Source organism: Ipomoea nil, unplaced genomic scaffold, assembly GCF_001879475.1.
Source record: "Ipomoea nil cultivar Tokyo-kokei standard unplaced genomic scaffold, Asagao_1.1 scaffold2704, whole genome shotgun sequence".
Classification (NCBI taxonomy): Eukaryota; Viridiplantae; Streptophyta; class Magnoliopsida; order Solanales; family Convolvulaceae; genus Ipomoea; species Ipomoea nil.
In genome coordinates this window covers 3,280,300-3,297,476 of record NW_017619132.1, presented here as the reverse complement: position 1 = coordinate 3,297,476, position 17,177 = coordinate 3,280,300, and the positions used below count along the sequence as shown (strand labels likewise).

General features: G+C 43.1%; 2 protein-coding genes across 3 annotated transcripts in view; both read right to left on the bottom strand.

The window, feature by feature from the left end:
• Positions 1-17,177, bottom strand: part of LOC109155688 (G-type lectin S-receptor-like serine/threonine-protein kinase At4g27290) — a 34,384-nt gene that overhangs the window by 4,203 nt on the left and 13,004 nt on the right. The window lies entirely within an intron of this gene.
• The window catches only part of LOC109156049 (cysteine-rich receptor-like protein kinase 7), a 24,957-nt gene continuing 23,342 nt past the window's right edge, over positions 15,563-17,177 (bottom strand). Inside the window, exons 2-3 of one of the 2 annotated variants that reach the window (XM_019303830.1) lie at positions 16,008-16,175; positions 15,563-15,911 (exon numbers count right to left, since the gene is read on the bottom strand). In XM_019303830.1, coding sequence (XP_019159375.1) covers positions 15,603-15,911; positions 16,008-16,151 — 453 coding nt within the window. In that variant the 5' untranslated portion in view covers positions 16,152-16,175 and the 3' untranslated portion in view covers positions 15,563-15,602. Of the gene's footprint in view, positions 15,912-16,007; positions 16,183-17,177 lie in introns of those variants that run through there. The other variant, XM_019303831.1, reaches the window with a different exon arrangement.

The following is a 17,177-nucleotide window of genomic DNA, read 5'->3' as shown; positions in this document are numbered from 1 at the left end:
AGGTAAGCACAAGAATATGAGCTACGAGGCCGCTGGGTGGAACCAACCGTTGAGGCCGCCTAACCTGATCACAGTCGTGGGTACGCAGGGGTCGGTCAGCGGGAGGGCGAGCCGTATGCGCTTACTCAGTAGCCTGCTAGACCGTCCGAGAGCTCCTAGATTTCGGCCCAGTAGACGGCCGGGGAAGGGCTAAGCCGCTCGGGTGTCCGGACGAGTGTCCCAAGCGTTCTCTCGGCTCACTTAGTAGCCGGACGACAACGGGAGGGATTACTAGTCGGAGGAGTAGCTGAGTAGTCGGGGTAAGACCCGACTGGAGAGGCAAAGGTGGGGGGTCGGTGATAAGTGCATTTATGTCCATATTTTTACCCCTTGTATAGACATATTTTGAGTGAAAAACACTTTGATTTTATGCAAAGAAGTGCCTTAATTCCTTTGTTTATATCTTTTGATGCATAAATTGTAGAGTGCAGGCAATTGTGTGCTTTTGAGGTATTTTGGATGAATTTGGAGTCAATGAGAGCCAAATATGAAGCTATGGAGATGGATGCAACACTTCCAAAGGAGTCTAGGGTGGTTCTTTCAATGGTCTTGGTCATGTGGGCAAACCAAAGCAAAAGAGAAGCAAGCGACCATGCAATTGCAATTCCCGACCTGCACGTCGACGTCATGGTTTTTGGATCATATCTCAAGCTAAAAACATCCAAATTACATGATTCTTGTCTCATTGTAAAGAAGACTCAAAGGGCTACAACTCATATTCAGATATCAAAGCCTAAAAAGGAAGCCACAATGGTCAAAATCATCCTTGAAGTTGAAGTTCCGAACTTACAGATTTCACCCGAAACTGACCACTGTTTGGTAATTTGATCATATCTCGGCCTAGAAATGTCCAAATGTAGTGATTTTTGCTCCATTGGAAAGAAGACTCGAAGAGATACAACTTTCATGAAGACATCGAAGCCTAATTCTGAGCATAAAGTGGTCAAAATCAGCCTACAAGTTGGAGTTGCGTTGCAGAGAAGCACTCGACGCGTCGAATCTGGGCAGTGAGACTCGTTTTGCAATCTGTAAATGCTCGACGCGTCGAGAATTACTCTCGACGCGTCGAGCCCCCCGTCTTTGCTCTATTTTAGCTGAGTTTTCACTCATTTCTACTCGGTTTTGAACCCCATTCGAACCCTAACTATTTTCTACTCTTTCTTTTCATATTTTAGTATTAGATTAGGTGTAGATTTAGGTTCTTTATCATATTTCAAGCTTGTATTGAAGGATCTACACTTGGATTTCAAGATTCTACCATCCATTTTCAATAGAGAAGCTTTCCTTCCTTTTATCCCGTTCTTTTGCAAGATTTATGTTCGTTACTTATGCTTTTGTGTTCTTTATGTTATTTAATCATGAGTAGTTAGTTTATGGACTTGAGTTAGGGTTGTATTATCTATCTTGATGCTTGATTTGTGATTATTGCAAAAAGGGGAAGAACTCTAACCTAGGGTTCTTGAGTTTATGAAGGATTTGTGTTTGTATATTGTTAATGCTTGGTGTACAACATTCATTGACATGTTTTGGAGGATTCTTGGCCTCAATGAGAGTTGGGTTAAGATTCCAAGCTACTTCTTGCATAAACCCGATTTTTCCTATGAAAATGGGGGAAGTTGGGGGCTTTTGATGCTTTGTGTGCTTGATGGACTTGGAATTGATTCACCACGAAAGTGGGGCAATTCCTTGTTCTAATCCTTGTTTATTAATCATGAGAATGGTTCGTGGACTAGGATACCTACGTGCATTCCCGCTTGTTTCCTTGGTTACTTGTTCTCCCTAATCCCTTAGGTTGTTAAAGCATCTAGATGATAATGCTCCCTAGCTTGAGTCCTATTTCTTTATTTTGTGTTTATCTTTGTGTATATGTGTTAGTCTTATCATTTCCTTAAACTTGTAGTTTGCTTAGCTTCTTGTTGATTTCCTTATGCTAGTGCCTAGTTTATTGTGATTGCATATTGCGTGCTATATCCCCCAATCCCCTGAGGACGATATAACACCCGAGCTCACATCTTATTTTTGCTACATCAGTCGGCTGAAGGACGTGGCTGGCATCCTGAACAGTTGGGAAAGGGGTGCGGTCGACGACTAGGCGGTCTGGCGGTGTAGTATGTCGGAAGATAGAGTAGCCAACTCCCTGAGGGACTCGGATTAGTACCGAAGATGTGGCAGGACCCTTAGGCAATCAGGTGAGCGGATTTCATGGGATATGTGGAAAACTTAATCATACATGGTGGAAGAAGCATTCAATGGAGAAGAGAGCAAGAGTTTATTGCAGATGATGATGGAGGGAAAAACAATCTGTCTAACTTGCAGCAAAAGAAGAGGAGATGCTACATTATATATAAATTGCAATGGCAGTTATAACAGAAAGAAGGGGAAGAAAAAGACAAGTGTGTCCTTCTCATGTAAGCCTGCTGCTTCCATATTCGTCCAAGTCTGCTTGCTTCATCACCCTCCCGTAAGCTGGAGCATGAATGTCCTGAAGGCTCAGCTTAGAATGGAAATCATTAAACATCAACCTTGGAAGTGCTTTAGTGAAGCCATCAGCAAGCTGCTTGTGTGAAGGTACTGACATTAGCTTAATAACTCCTTCAGATACTTTCTGTCTAACAACATGGCAATCTATTTCAATATGTTTAGTCCTTTCATGAAATACATGATTCTCTCATATTGCAATAGCAGATTTGTTATCACAAAATAGAGCGGTAGGAGTTTGAGGCTTCATCTTCAAGTCTGTTAGCAGATATAGGAGCCATTGAATTTCACAAACTGTAGATGCTAGGGTCCTATACTCAGCTTCAGAAGATGACCTAGAGACAGTGGCTTGCTTCTTTGTCCTCCATGAAATTAAAGACTCTCCAAGGTATATGCAATAGCCAGTCACAGATTTTCTGGATTCTGCACAAGTAGCCCAATCAGAGTCAAAGAACCCTTGGAGTCTGATCTGAGAACTTGTTGGGTAGAATATCCCCTTTCCAGGAGATCCTTTTAGATATCTCAACACCCTATGAACATCTACAAGATGTGTGTCTCTAGGTTTGTCAACATGCTGACTTAATTGCTGCACTGCATAGGTGATTTCTGGCCTGGTGTTAGTTAGGTATAGCAATTTCCCAACTAATCTTCTATAGACCTCTGGTTTGTCCAGAATTGATCTTTCAAGGGAACCAAGTTTCTGTCCAGCAGTAATAGGTGTCTGTGCTGGTTTTGCATCCAAAAAACCATATTCTTTTAGGATTTCTAGGGTATACTTCCTTTGGCATATGTTGAGACCATCAGGGGTTCTGCATGCTTCAATCCCTAGGAAATAATTGAGGTTTCCAAGATCTTTTATCTTGAAGGACTTATCCAAGAATTGCTTCAAACTATCAATCTATTTTGAATTTGTCCCTGCAATTAATATATCATCAACATAGATGAGTAAAACCATAAAGGAAGTATCTGAAGCTTTGATAAAGAGAGATGGATCAGCTGAGGACTGTTGGAACCATTGTCTTGTAGAGCTTTTGTCAGTTTAGCATTCCACTGTCTGCTAGCCTGCTTAAGGCCATATAAAGACCTTAGTAATATGCAAACTTGCTTCTTATCATTCTGAAAACCAGGAGGTGAAACCATATAAACCTCCTCATCTAAATCTCCATGTAAGAAAGCATTATTGATGTCTAACTATTGGATATCCCATCCTTTTGCAATTGCCACAGCTAGGAAGGTCCTAATTGTAGTCATTCTAGCCACAGGAGAAAAAGTTTCCACATAGTCCACACCTGACTGTTGAGTGTAACCCTTAGCAACCAATCTAGCCTTGTGTCTCTCTATGGAACCATCAGCCTTATGTTTAACCTTGTATACCCATTTGCAACCAATGGGTGTTTTTCCTTGTGGCAGATCTGTCAGTATCCATGTTTTATTTTCAATCAATGCACCTGACGGTAAATATGTTACCGGAAATATATTATAAAGTAACGAATAAGAAAGTGATAATAGTTGTATTGCCTTAGTTTCAGTATGGAATGTACAGTGTCTTTGTCCAGAGTATTCAACGTCCCCCTCCAAGCTGAGGGGAGTCCCTACTTATACAAAAGCTGCTAACGGTAACAACATGAAGCATAAATGGGGAGCTAAGCCTTTAATTCTCTCTCATCAATAGTGACATCAATGGTGGCTTCAATGGCAGTAAAGGTGACAGCCGTTGGAATTCTGCCCGTTGGAGTTTTGCCCGTTGGGTTTCCATGTGGTGTCGGGTCAGATGCTGCTTATGATCCGGGTCGGGTGCCAGCACCATTCCATGTGGTGTCGGGTCAGATGCTGCTTATGATCCGGGTCGGGTGCCAGCACCATTATCCTGTCACTAGTCCCCCCTACTCCCGAGTCTACGGATGTGTTTGAATTGACTAGGGAGTAAGACTGAATTTGCTTGATATTGTGCAGAATCTCGGTTGATCTCGAGTATGTGATTTTATTTTCCAAATCACACATGAATTATTTTTTTTTATGCTGGCCGAGACGGGCTGCGGCTTAGGCTGGCCGAGGCGTCGCCTCGACCGCTCGTGGCCGAGGAGTGCGCCTCGGTCGATCGTGGCAGAGGCGTCGCCTTGGCCGATCATGGTTGAGGCGTCGCCTCGACCAACCGTGGCCAAGGCGAGCTCCAACCCCTCTATTTTTTTTTTTTTTTTTTTTTACGGACATGCTGAGACGCCGCCTCGGGCAATGGCCGAAACGTGGGCCTCGGCCTGGCCGAGGCGTGCAGGCCCCCGGCCGAGGCATGCGCCTCAGGCCCTAGGCCGAGGCGTGCGCCTCAGGCTCTAGGCCGAGGTGCTACGCCTCGGCCAATGGACGAGACGCGTGCCTCAGGCCCTAGGCCGAGGTGCTGCGCCTCGGCCTGGCCGAGGCATGTGCCTGGCGGCCTTTTTTTTTTTTTTTTTTTCGCTAGCCGAGACAGGCTGCGGCTTAGGCTGGCCGAGGAGCGTGCCTTACGCCGATCACGGCCGAGGCGTCGCCTCGACCGATCGTGGCCGAGGCGTGCACCCCGGCCGATCGTTCGTGGTCGAGGCGTCACCTCGACTGCTCGTGGCCGAGGCGTGCGCTTCGCTCGATCGTGGGCGAGGCGTCGCCTTGGCCGATCATGGTTGAGGCGTCGCCTCGCCTAGGCCGATCGTGGTCGAGGCGTCGCCTCGACCGATCGTGGCTGAGGCGAGCTCCGGCCCCTCCTTTTTTTTTTCTTTCTTTATTTATTTTTTATTTTTTTTTATTTTTTATTTTTTACGGACAGGCTGAGACGCCGCCTCGGCCAGTGGCCGAGACGCGGGCCTCGGCCTGGCCGAGACGTGCGCCTGGAGGCCTTTTTTTTTTTTTTTTTTTTTTCGCTGGCCGAGACGGGCTGCGGCTTAGGCTGGCCGAGGTGCGTGCCTCCGGCGGATCATGGCCGAGGCGTCGCCTCGACCGATCGTGGCCGAGGCGTGCACCCCGGCCGATCGTTCGTGGTCGAGGCGTCGCCTTAGCCGATCATGGTTGAGGCGTCGCCTCGACAAACCATGGCCGAGGCGTGCGCCTTGGCCGATCGTGGTCGAGGCGTCGCCTCGACCGATCGTGGCCGAGTCGTGCGCCTCGGCCGAGGTGAGCTCCGGCCCCTCTTTTTTTTTTTTTTTTTTTTTTTTTTTTTTTTTCTTTTTTACGGACAGGCTGAGACGCCGCCTCATCCAGTGGCCGAGGTGCTGCGCCTCGGCCAATGGCCGAGACGCGTGCCTCGGCCCGACCGAGGCGCGCGCCTCTGGCTTTAGGCCGAGGAGATGCGCCTCAGCCAATGGCCGAGACGCATGCCTCAGGCCCTAGGCCGAGCCTGGCGGTTTTTTTTTTTTTTTTTTTTTTTTTCTTTTTTCGGCTGAGGCGTCGCCTTAGCTGTGTTTGGCCGAGGCGTCTCCTCCGCCGTGGGCGCTGGCCGAGACGCGTGCCTCGGCCAGTGACCGAGGCGCGCGCCTCCGCCTTTTTGCGGCTCGGCTTGAGGCGCCGCCTCAGTCGTGCCTTGGGCCGAGGCGTGCGCCTCGTCCTTGGTTTTTTTTTTTTTTTTTTTTTTTTTTTTTTTTTACAATGTGGCGTCGTCCGGCTTTTGGTTGATCGTAGGTGGTTCCGAGAACCTTTTATTTGAGCAAAGTAACCCGGTCGATCACCCTTGCAGATGGTGTGGACTTGAAGGTCCTTTCCGCCAATCTTTTTGCATGCTTTTATGTAACAACTGCGTCCTGCTCGCTGGTCTCCTCTGACAACTCCTATCCCACTCGGAGTAGGGAACTTCATACACAAGTGTTCCACCGACACTATGGCCTTGAGGTCCTCCAGTGCCGGTCTCCCCAAAATGATGTTGTGCACACAAGTGAGTCTTACCACGATGAATTCCACGTCAAGTTTGCGAATGTTAGGGCTCGTGCCTATCTCCACTGGTAAGACCACTAACCCCTCCGTCTCCACTGAATCACCCGTAAATCCAGAGAGTGGGGTACGTACTTCTTTGAGCTGGTTCTTAGGTATCCCTAATTTGGTGAAGGCATCGTAATACATCACATTGACTGAGCTTCCCGTGTCGACTAAGATGCGGCGGACAATGACATTGTTGACGTCCATCTCAATCACCAGGGCGTCATGATGGGGTAACGGGCCCTCTGGGAAGTCATCATTAGAGAAGGTGATGGCCTCCTGTCTCTGTTTCTCTTCTCTAGGAAGACTCACCACTTCTCCCACGTATAACTGCCGGCTCCACTTCTTTCTTTCCGCAGGCGTGTCACCCCCTGCGGGTCCACCATAGATAAAGTGTATGGTGTGCTTCTTTTGTCGTCTGGGCGCCACCTCGATTTCTTTCTCGCTATCATTCTGCTCAGATATTTGGTCGTGTTCTCTTTTTTTGGCGTTCGAGGTGGACGGCTCTGTGCCATCCTCATTCTTCCAGACATTTTTTGGTGGATTGTGTTGCGGCTGTTGCTGCTGCTTGGATCGCTTGACGAAATGTCGGAAGTAGCCCTGCTGGATGAGTTCTTCTATTTGTCTCTTCAAAACGTGACACTCATCCATATCGTGGCCGGTTTGCCTATGAAACCTGCAGTACTTTGTTTGGTCCGCCTTCGAGGAGACCTTCATGCACTCCTCGGGGAATTCTACCATTCCCATCTCCTCAGCTTGCTTTAGAATGACACTGACGGGATGGGTAAGAGGAGTTAGATTATGCAAGGGGACCAGGCGAGGTCGTTCGTGGTCTCGGCATTTCCCTGCGGTCGGGTGGTTCGAGAGTGGTGCCTGGCTGGGCAGATTCGCTTTCCCAAGCTTCCCACCTTTCCTACCATCCTCTTCGTCCTTCTTCTTCCTATCGACGTCCTCTGCTTCGGCATAGCGGCTAGCCGTCCTTATCAGCTCTTCGTAAGAGCGGGGGTGGTGGGCGTTCAACTGCTTGTGGAAATACCCTGATCTTAAGGCATGGATAAATATTGGGATCGCTGCCTTGGAGTCGAAGTCGTAGACATTATTGACTTCCTTTTTCCATTTTATTAGGAAGTCTTTAAGGCTCTCGCCTCTATCTTGCTTCACTACACAGAGGTGAGAGAAGGGTTTCTTACGTTGTATGCTACCGGAGAAGTATGTCAGGAAGCTCTTGGACAACTCCCCAAAGTTTTGGATCGACCCATCAAGGATGGTGTTGAACCAATCTTGGGCCGCTCCATCCAGGGTGGACAAGAACGCTCGGCACATGATGGCGTCCCCTGCCCCGATCATTACCATAGCAGCCTTGTACATTGTCATGTGGACACGTGGGTCAGTGACCCCCGTGTACTCCTTGATGGCGGGCAACCTGAAGTCCCTCGGCAAAGGTACGTCCATGATGCTTGGGGAGAATGGTGCTGCCATCCGTACCTCGGGTTCCGGCGACTGCTCTCGTGCCTCCACCCTTCTTGCTAACTCCTCGATTCTTCTTTGCAGCCTCTCGACCAGGGCCGACTCATCAGGGTGCCGGCGCGGGGCCGGCTGCCGCTCCTCCAAGTGTCGGTGTAGAACCCGCTCATCAACGCGTCGCTTCCCCGCCGAGTGCCGACGCGGAGCCGGCTCTTCGACGCGTCGCTCCTCCAAGTGTCGACGTAAGGTCGACTCATCAACATGTTGGCGTGGGGTCGGCTCCCGAGACTCGCCTACCTCCTCTGTGGGTGATCTCTCGGCTTCTCTGTTTTCGTGTTGGCGAGGACCTCTGGTAGAGGATCCCTCGGCCCGTGATCCTAATCTTTTCCGCACGGGCGCCCTCTGTCCCAATCGTTCTGGTGCAGATTGGGAAGGGCCTGGTTGTCGTCTAGCCGGTCCACTTCTTTGGGTCTCCACCCCTATTTCCTGGGGCCGCGGCGGGGGCACTTGGCCTTGCAGTCCCACCGCCACTTGGTTTTGTGCCGTCGTCACTGCTCGTTGAATGGTCGCCTGGAGGTTCACGACTTGGTTCGCCCCTCCATTGTTGAGTTGGTCTCGAAGGTCCCCTCCATTGTTGAGTTGGTCTCGATGGTCCCCTCCATTGTTGAGTTGGTCTCGAAGGTCCCCGGGCCTCCCGTTGTTGAGCTGTTCTCGGAGGTCCCCTCCACGATTGTTGGTGAGTTGGTCCCGGAGGTCACCTGAGGCATTGCCATTGTTCACGTTGCGGGAACCGTGGGAGCTGCGGGACACCATTCTTTCAAGCTTGCTGTTGAAAGAGGAAAAGAGTTGTGTGTGTTGTCGCCTGCTTGAGTGTTGGACTCGGACTCTCAATGAAAGCACCAATGACGGTAAATATGTTACCGGAAATATATTATAAAGTAACGAATAAGAAAGTGATAATAGTTGTATTGCCTTAGTTTCAGTATGGAATGTACAGTGTCTTTGTCCAGAGTATTCAACGTCCCCCTCCAAGCTGAGGGGAGTCCCTACTTATACAAAAGCTGCTAACGGTAACAACATGAAGCATAAATGGGGAGCTAAGCCTTTAATTCTCTCTCATCAATAGTGACATCAATGGTGGCTTCAATGGCAGTAAAGGTGACAGCCGTTGGAATTCTGCCCGTTGGAGTTTTGCCCGTTGGGTTTCCATGTGGTGTCGGGTCAGATGCTGCTTATGATCCGGGTCGGGTGCCAGCACCATTCCATGTGGTGTCGGGTCAGATGCTGCTTATGATCCGGGTTGGGTGCCAGCACCATTATCCTGTCAGCATCAATCTCAGACTGCATAGCTCTCCTCCACACCTCTTCTTTAACAGCTTCATTGTATGATTGAGGCTCCTGTGTGGCCAAAATAGAGACTGCACGGGCTCTATAGGTAGGAGGTAACCAATCGTAAGATATGACTTTGTCTATTGTGTGTGGTGATGACCTTCCTGCATTCATGGAATGACAATAGTAGTCATGCAGTCTTGCAGGTATGTTTCTTACTCTTTCTGATCTCCTTGGTTCTAACTGAGCATCTGCCTGAGATGTTTCTGTCTCCAAGGTTGTGTCATTATATATCTCATTGGACAGCTCATTATCTACATTAACATCTGTATCCATACTATCAGTATGGTAGGATTGGGAACTAAGTCTGGGAGCTCTTTCTGATGTTTCAGTGTTGTGAGGTAAAGAACTAGGAATACTGATCTCAGGACTGGCCATTTCTGACATCTGATTTTGAGTTGCAGTATCTTCCAGGGGTAGTGTGCTGATTTCAGTGGAAATTGGTATTAAGGGTAGCACAAGATCAAACATCATCTCTTCATCATGTGCTCCTGATTTGTGTTCCTTAAGAGGATAAATATGCTCATAAAACTGAACATCCCTGGATATGAAAACATGTTTGTTAGCAATGTCATATAACATATAACCCTTCACATTGGCAGGGATTCCCAATAATACACACTTCTTGGCTCTTGCTTCCATTTTATTTCTGCCGTGAGAAATAGTAGAACCAAAACATAGGCAGCCAAAGGCTTTGAGATGGTGCATGGTAATCCACACTTTTACCAAACAGCAACTCAAAAGGGGATTTCTCACCAGATTTGGCAGGAGGTAGTCTGTTAATTAGATAGATAGCATGCATGACACAGTGACTCCAAAATTCCATAGGCATTCCAGACTAAAATCTGAGAGCTCTGGCTACATTTAGGACATGTTGATGCTTTCTTTCTGCCACTCCATTTTGCTAGGGTGTGTACACACAAGACTTTTGGTGCACAATGCCCATTTTATTGCAGAAATCATTCATTAGGAACTCAGTGCCATTATCTGTCCTTATGGCTTTGATCTTGGTGAAAAATTGAGTTTGGACATAGCTATAGAAGTTCTGGAATAGATTTCTTACTTCTGATTTGTTTCTCATAAGATATAGCCAAGTAAACCTGCTATGGTCATCCACAATAGTCAAAAATAGTGTTCTCTATTTATGGAAGCCACAGGAAATGGACCCCAGACATCCATATGTAGGAGATCAAAGCATTTTTCAGATCTAGAGTTACTGATAGGGAAAACAGATCTCCTTTGTTTTGCAAAATGACATGCTTCACAGACAAAATCAGAAGATTTATTCAATTGATCATCTTTTATTCCATTCAAGAAAGGTATCTTGTTGACAGGATAATGTCTTAACCTACAATGCCAAAGCTGTAATGCCAAAGCTGTAATGCCAAAGCTGTAAAGACAAGCTATTACATTTCACAATATCATCAGTATGAGAATTCTTCCTTTTAGGAGGATCAGTGAGCAGATACAAGCCATTCCTTTGTTCAGCAAAACCATTCATCATCCCACAAAGACCCTAAATATCACATGAATCAATTTTCATAATAATCTGGCACTTCCCTTGTTTGGTTAATTTGCTAGCAGAGATAATATTGAATGTGAAAGAGGGAATGAACAACACATTGCTTAGCAACAAGTTTAACTGCAACCTGATTTCACCTATATGTGTTACACTCAATGTTCTCCCCATTAGGCAATTTAACAGAAATTCCACAAACTTTGTGATAGCTTTCAAAATAGTCTAATGAGCATGTGATATGATCAGTAGCACCTGAATCTAGAATCCATATAGTAGAGGAGGATATAACATTATTAATGTGAGGATTAGAAATAGACCTGCCTTCATTAGGTTCTGATTTCTTTCCAGAATTGCTCACAGTTATGGCAGCATTTGAAGTGGCTGATTTCTCTTGATTTTGACCATGTAATAAAGTCAAAAGTCTTTGGAATTGCTCAGCAGACAGTCCAATATCTCCAATCTGATTAACAGCAGCGCCTTGCATGTCTTGATTCTGCCTGCTTCTGGATTTATACCCTGGTATCTAGCCAGGAAGATAGCCATGCTTCTTAAAGCATTTCTCAACAGTATGGCCACTCATGTTGCAATGTGTGCATTTAGGCACATTCCTTCCACCATTGTTGTTGAATTTCTTCTTATTATTAGAGGTAGAGAATGCCACAGTTCCCAGCTCTTCTGTGGATTGGCCCTGGCTGTTTTGAACAGCACTGGATTGAATCACTTCAATGCTCTTTTGATTGTATGAGCCATTGATTTTCCTTTCCACTTTCAGAGCCATGTTAAGGACCTTCTCCATGGTTGGAATCGGATCCATAACAAGGACTCCTGACTTTATAGATTCAAATTCATCATTTAGTCCTTCTAAGAATCTAATGACTTGATCATCCTGTTTCTCCTTCTGTATCTTACTTAAGAGTTTGCATGAGCATCTAGGGTTACATTCACACACTGGTAAAGGCCTCATGGCGTTCATCTGTTCCCACAAGGCATTACACTTTGTGAAATACTCGTTTATGGATTTATTACCTTGAGTATTCCTGTATATTTCATTCTACAATTCGGCTATTCTATGTGGATCAGCTTGTGAATATCTGTCTCTAAGCTTGATCCAGATATCTTCTGCCTTCTCATAGTAGAGAACCGTCTCGGCAATAGTGGAGTTGACGGATCTAAGGATCCATGAGCATACGATTTTGTTGCATCTTGTCCAGGTAGCAAATCTGGAGTCGGATTGCTCTGGACATGGCACTGAACCATCAACTAGACCGAACTTGTTCTTCACTTGCAAATAGAGCCGTCGAAACGGTCTCGCGGGGCGGGACGGGCCGAAACACACTAAAACCCGTCCTCGTAGCGGGACGGGCTAAAAAGCCCGCCTCTTAGCGGGCTTGGAATGTGGCTGGCCCGCCCCGCCATGCCAAAGCCCGCTGGCGGGGCGGGCTAGCCCGCCAATCAATTTTTTCATTGTGTTAATTTTTTTTTTTTAAATCACTGTACAATATCCTAAAAAAAAAAAAAAAAAAAAAAAAATCACTGTACAGACGTACAGTACACTAACATAATAACACTACCTAGTATTGTATTCCTATAAATCTATAATCCTATAAGTTATAACACACTAACACAATTACACAAACCAAAATAACATGTATTAAATACTAAATATATATAGAAAATATATATGTATTAGCAGGTCGCGGGCTAAACCCGTGACCCGCCTGACCCGCCCCGCCTGGACCCGTGACCCAGGCGGGACGGGCTAAAAAGGCCGCCTCCTGGCGGATCAAAATTTGAAGAACCCGTCCCCTACCTACGGAGGTACGGGACGGGTCGACCCGGCGGGTAAAACCCATTTTTTACGGCTCTACTTGCAAAGCTATCTTCATGGATCTGCTCCATGAAGCATAGTTGAGCTTCGACAATGGGGGAGAAAGGAGAATCATATTTGGATTCTTGGTCACGTGAAGATAAAGTGGATCATCGAATTCATCATTTCGCAAATTCAGTCCTTGATTTGCAGTGTTCTGATTCAGAGGTGTGTTTGTGGTTCTGGCTGAGTTAGCTCCGGTGTTCATCGTTACGGCAGCGGCGTAGCTTCGGCGAAGCTCTGATACCATGTGGAAAGCTTAATCATACATGGTGGAAGAAGCATTCAATGGAGAAGAGAGCAAGAGTTTATTGCAGATGATGATGGAGGGAAAAACAATCTGTCTAACTTGCAGCAAAAGAAGAGGAGAGGCTACATTATATATAAACTGCAATGGCATTTATAACAGAAAGAAGGGGAAGAAAAAGACAAGTGTGTCCTTCTCATGTAAGCCTGCTGCTTCCATATTCGTCCAAGTCTGCTTGCTTCATCAGGATATATACACTGAGATAATAAGGAAAGGGGATAATATGAATTTAGGAGAGGAAATCAAATGTATTTATGGCAATAAGAACTTGCCTAGATTAAGCTCATTAATTCTAGTATAAGTACACCCTGAAAAGGGGTTAAGCTTTCCGCATACCTACACTAAATACATAGCACTTACTTTCCGGCCACTAGACTTAATTTTCCGGTGGTGTTGGCCCGCCGTTTGACTGCCCCGGTGGTCAATAAAACCAACATATACGTTGGGAAAATCTTACATTGTGAACTTAGTATGAAATAATCAGAGTTGTCCATAATTAATCAATTCAAGCCAAGGACCTAGGAAGTGAACTTGAAACTTTGTAATTACTAAGTCAACAACCTGACTAATTAACTTGGCATTGATTGCCTTCAAGTTGTGTTTTTCTTTTCTTGTTTCCACATTTAGAGGGCATTAGAGTCGAAAGGTCCTCTTTGACTTTTCCAAAACAATCGAAAGTCCATCCACAATTTTCCTTAATTCTTAATATGCACTTTGAATTTTCAGCAATGCATCCAATTTGTCAACCCCTGTAACTTTCAAGTATGAAATGGTGATATTATGTAATGCCATGTCATTGATGAATCAATTTGATTAGTATAGCCCTTTACCCAATTGTTGGGTTAAGAAAATGGCTTGCAGGTCTATTTTATACATCAAAAAATCTATTCTAATGATTGGGATTGATCATGTTGCTTCAACCACAAAATATGATGATATACTCAGATATTATTAGTCCCCGAAAAGATATGAATGAGTAGTAAAGCATGATTCTTGTATTCAGATGATTATGAATTTAATTTTTACAAACACTTAAAATAAATATGAGTTATTAGGAAAAATGACATTATTGGTTCTCATTTGTAGCCATGGTATAAATTAATATAGTCCCCTAATTATTGGCATGGTAGATTTAGTTGGGTGAATATTATGAACTAGAAGTGAGAACTTCCCAAAGTATATATTATGTAATATGTAATATAACTTGAATTTTTGTGGTTTACACAAATAATAACTCTGAAATTGTGTATGATACATGATTTGAATTTTGGTTTCCGTTGACCCTTCCTCATTACGCTTGTACTTAAGTAAACTTCCACAGGAAGTCCATTCTTACCATCACTTCGAATTTTCAGTAACATGTAACATTTTTCAACCCCCATCACATTCAAGCTAGTATGAAATGGTGAAATTGTGCATATCATATTGGCTCTGTTTGGTAAAATGGTTGTTAGCTGATAGCTGATAGCTGTTAGCTGTTAGCTATTAGCTGATTGTATTAATTAGAAGGTATAAATAGTTGATAACATTAGCTGATTGTAGAAAAAGTGTTTGGTAATTTAGCTGTTAGCTGATAGTTGTTTGGTATAATTTCTTTTCTCAAAAAGCTAATTGAAAAAGTTACTTGGAGTAGCTTTTTGAATTTTAACCTTTTAGAGTTGCAAAAAGCTAATTAACCAAACATTTATATTGATATTTTTACCAAACAGGGCCATTATCATCCCTTGAATTTCTCTTATTATTCCATTTGAAATGAGGATTTCAGTTCTCAAAACCTTCGTGAAAATTTTCAAAAGAATTAGGTAATTTGAGTTGAACGTTTGTGGTTTAGACCAATGGATTTTGAACCTGTTCACCATGCATAGTACTTCAAAATAAATTTGCTTATAGGAAGTTCTTAAAAGTTAGTGACAAAACTACTAGAGCGCGAGATACATTGATTTTGGGTAAGGATTAAGGACAAAAGATCAAAATGTATGTGACAGTTGCAGTTTGAGAGTAAAGAGTGAATAGGGCAATGGGGCCAGATTGCCCTCGCTCCTTTACCTCACCCTAATATATATGTATATATAGTTGATGTTTTCATAGAACTAGATAATATGCTATTTTGGGGTAAGATAATATGCTATTATACAAAAACAAAAAATTACCAAAGGTTGAGATTGCTTAGTTAGTAGTAGGACTTAGGTAGGCAACTTATTCTTTTAAGAGATCTAAAGATGAAAATAATAATGTGATATTTATAATGTGTTATTTGTGATCATAATTATTTAAATTGATGAATTGATTAATACGAATTATGTTTTGCAATTCAATTATGAAAATATTTTAAAAGAAAATCTACTTTTTAAAATTTATCTATTATCTAGTCAATATAATTTAAAAGTATCAATTTTGTGTCATCGTATCCATATTAAAAAAAAAAAAAAAAGTAGTATTCACGAATACTATATTAATAGGGATTATATGCAATTTATTCCAATTATTTCATATTTTACCATAAATACAAAGTACAAGACATATTAAGATTATCTTTCAAACACTGCGCCTATTGCTAAAACAAAGCTTATAAAGCAAACAACTTATTATAGTATTATTACAAATCCCTATCGACCTTCTTGTTCTGAAAACGTCAATTGATTGGAGCACAGTTTATCAGATTCTAGAGTAGTAGAGTCATTGAAAATCCGATTTCTTGTAACAAAAGCTGGTTGATTTGGTTTAGGTAGATTCATACTTTCATCTGTCAACATTAGAAATACATTAGGCATGCTAGGACGATGATTTGGATCTTCTTCAACACATAACAACCCAACATTTATGCACTTCAACACTTCACATTCCTTAGAGCATTCTACTAGTATTGAGTCATCTAATAAATCCATTGCATTCCCTTCATTCCATAATTTCCATGCCTGAGATAACACAAGAAAAAGATTAGTAAATCAAGTCAAACATAGTAAAATTGAAAAATACTAACTCTTTAAGGTTTATAGGGTTTCTTCACTTACATAGCCTAAAAGGTTTGAGACTTCTTCATGCTGATAAAATGCTGTGTTTTTCTTTCCACAAATTATTTCGAGTATGATCACTCCAAAACTAAATACATCAGACTTCGTTGAGAAGAGTCCACTTAGTGCATATTCAGGAGACATGTAACCGCTTTATTATTACCATAACACGCAATCCAAAATGAAAAGAAGAGTAAGTAAATCTCCAAAATATTAAGTAAAATTGTTTTGAGATATGTATTTAAAAAATTATGGATCTTGAAGGTTTACTCCATAATTCAAGTTAAGGACTACTTACTAGGTGCCTGCAACCTTTACGGTATTTGCTTCAAATGTATTTCCAGCAACCAGTCTCGCTAATCCAAAATCTGAAATCTTAGGGGTATCATTTCTTCATCTAATAAAATGTTATTTGTTTTCATGTCCCTGTGAATGATTCTCAATCTTGAATCATGATGAAGATATACAAGTCCTCGAACAATTCCCAATATAATGTCAAACCTTTTGCTCCAATCCAACAATAGTTGACGTGTTTGATCTAAATTGTGAAATATAATGGACCCAGTTACTATTGGAATATTGATTGAATTTATTAATATATAATTGATCAATGGAATGCCAAAGATTACAACTTACCAAATATGAAGGTGTCTAAACTCTTGTTTGGCATATATTCATATAGCAAGATCTTTTCTCTCACTTGTGTGCAGTAACCTACAAGTTTAACGAGATTTCTGTGTTGAAGCTTTCCAATTAGTACAACTTCATTCATAAACTCGTTGATTCCTTGACTAGATTGATTTGATAATCTTTTTATTGCAACTTCTTGCCCATCAAGAAACATACCCTGAAATACCATTATTAGGTATTATTATATATGGAAAAGCAAAAACATGCTGATGTGAAATGGATTGTTTAGCTATATATATAATGAGAGATTGAATTGAATGATAACCTTATAAACCGGACCAAAGCCTCCTTCTCCTAACTTATTTGCATCGGAAAAGTTGTTTGTAGCTTCCAATATGCTTTGGAAAGTGATGAGCGGGACGCCAATGCCGTTCTCATCATCATCTGCATCTTCATCTATCGTTTCATCCACTGCAAAAGTTATGAAGTGAATTGAACAGAAAACGCTATTTCAAATACTCAGAATATATAATTATGGAT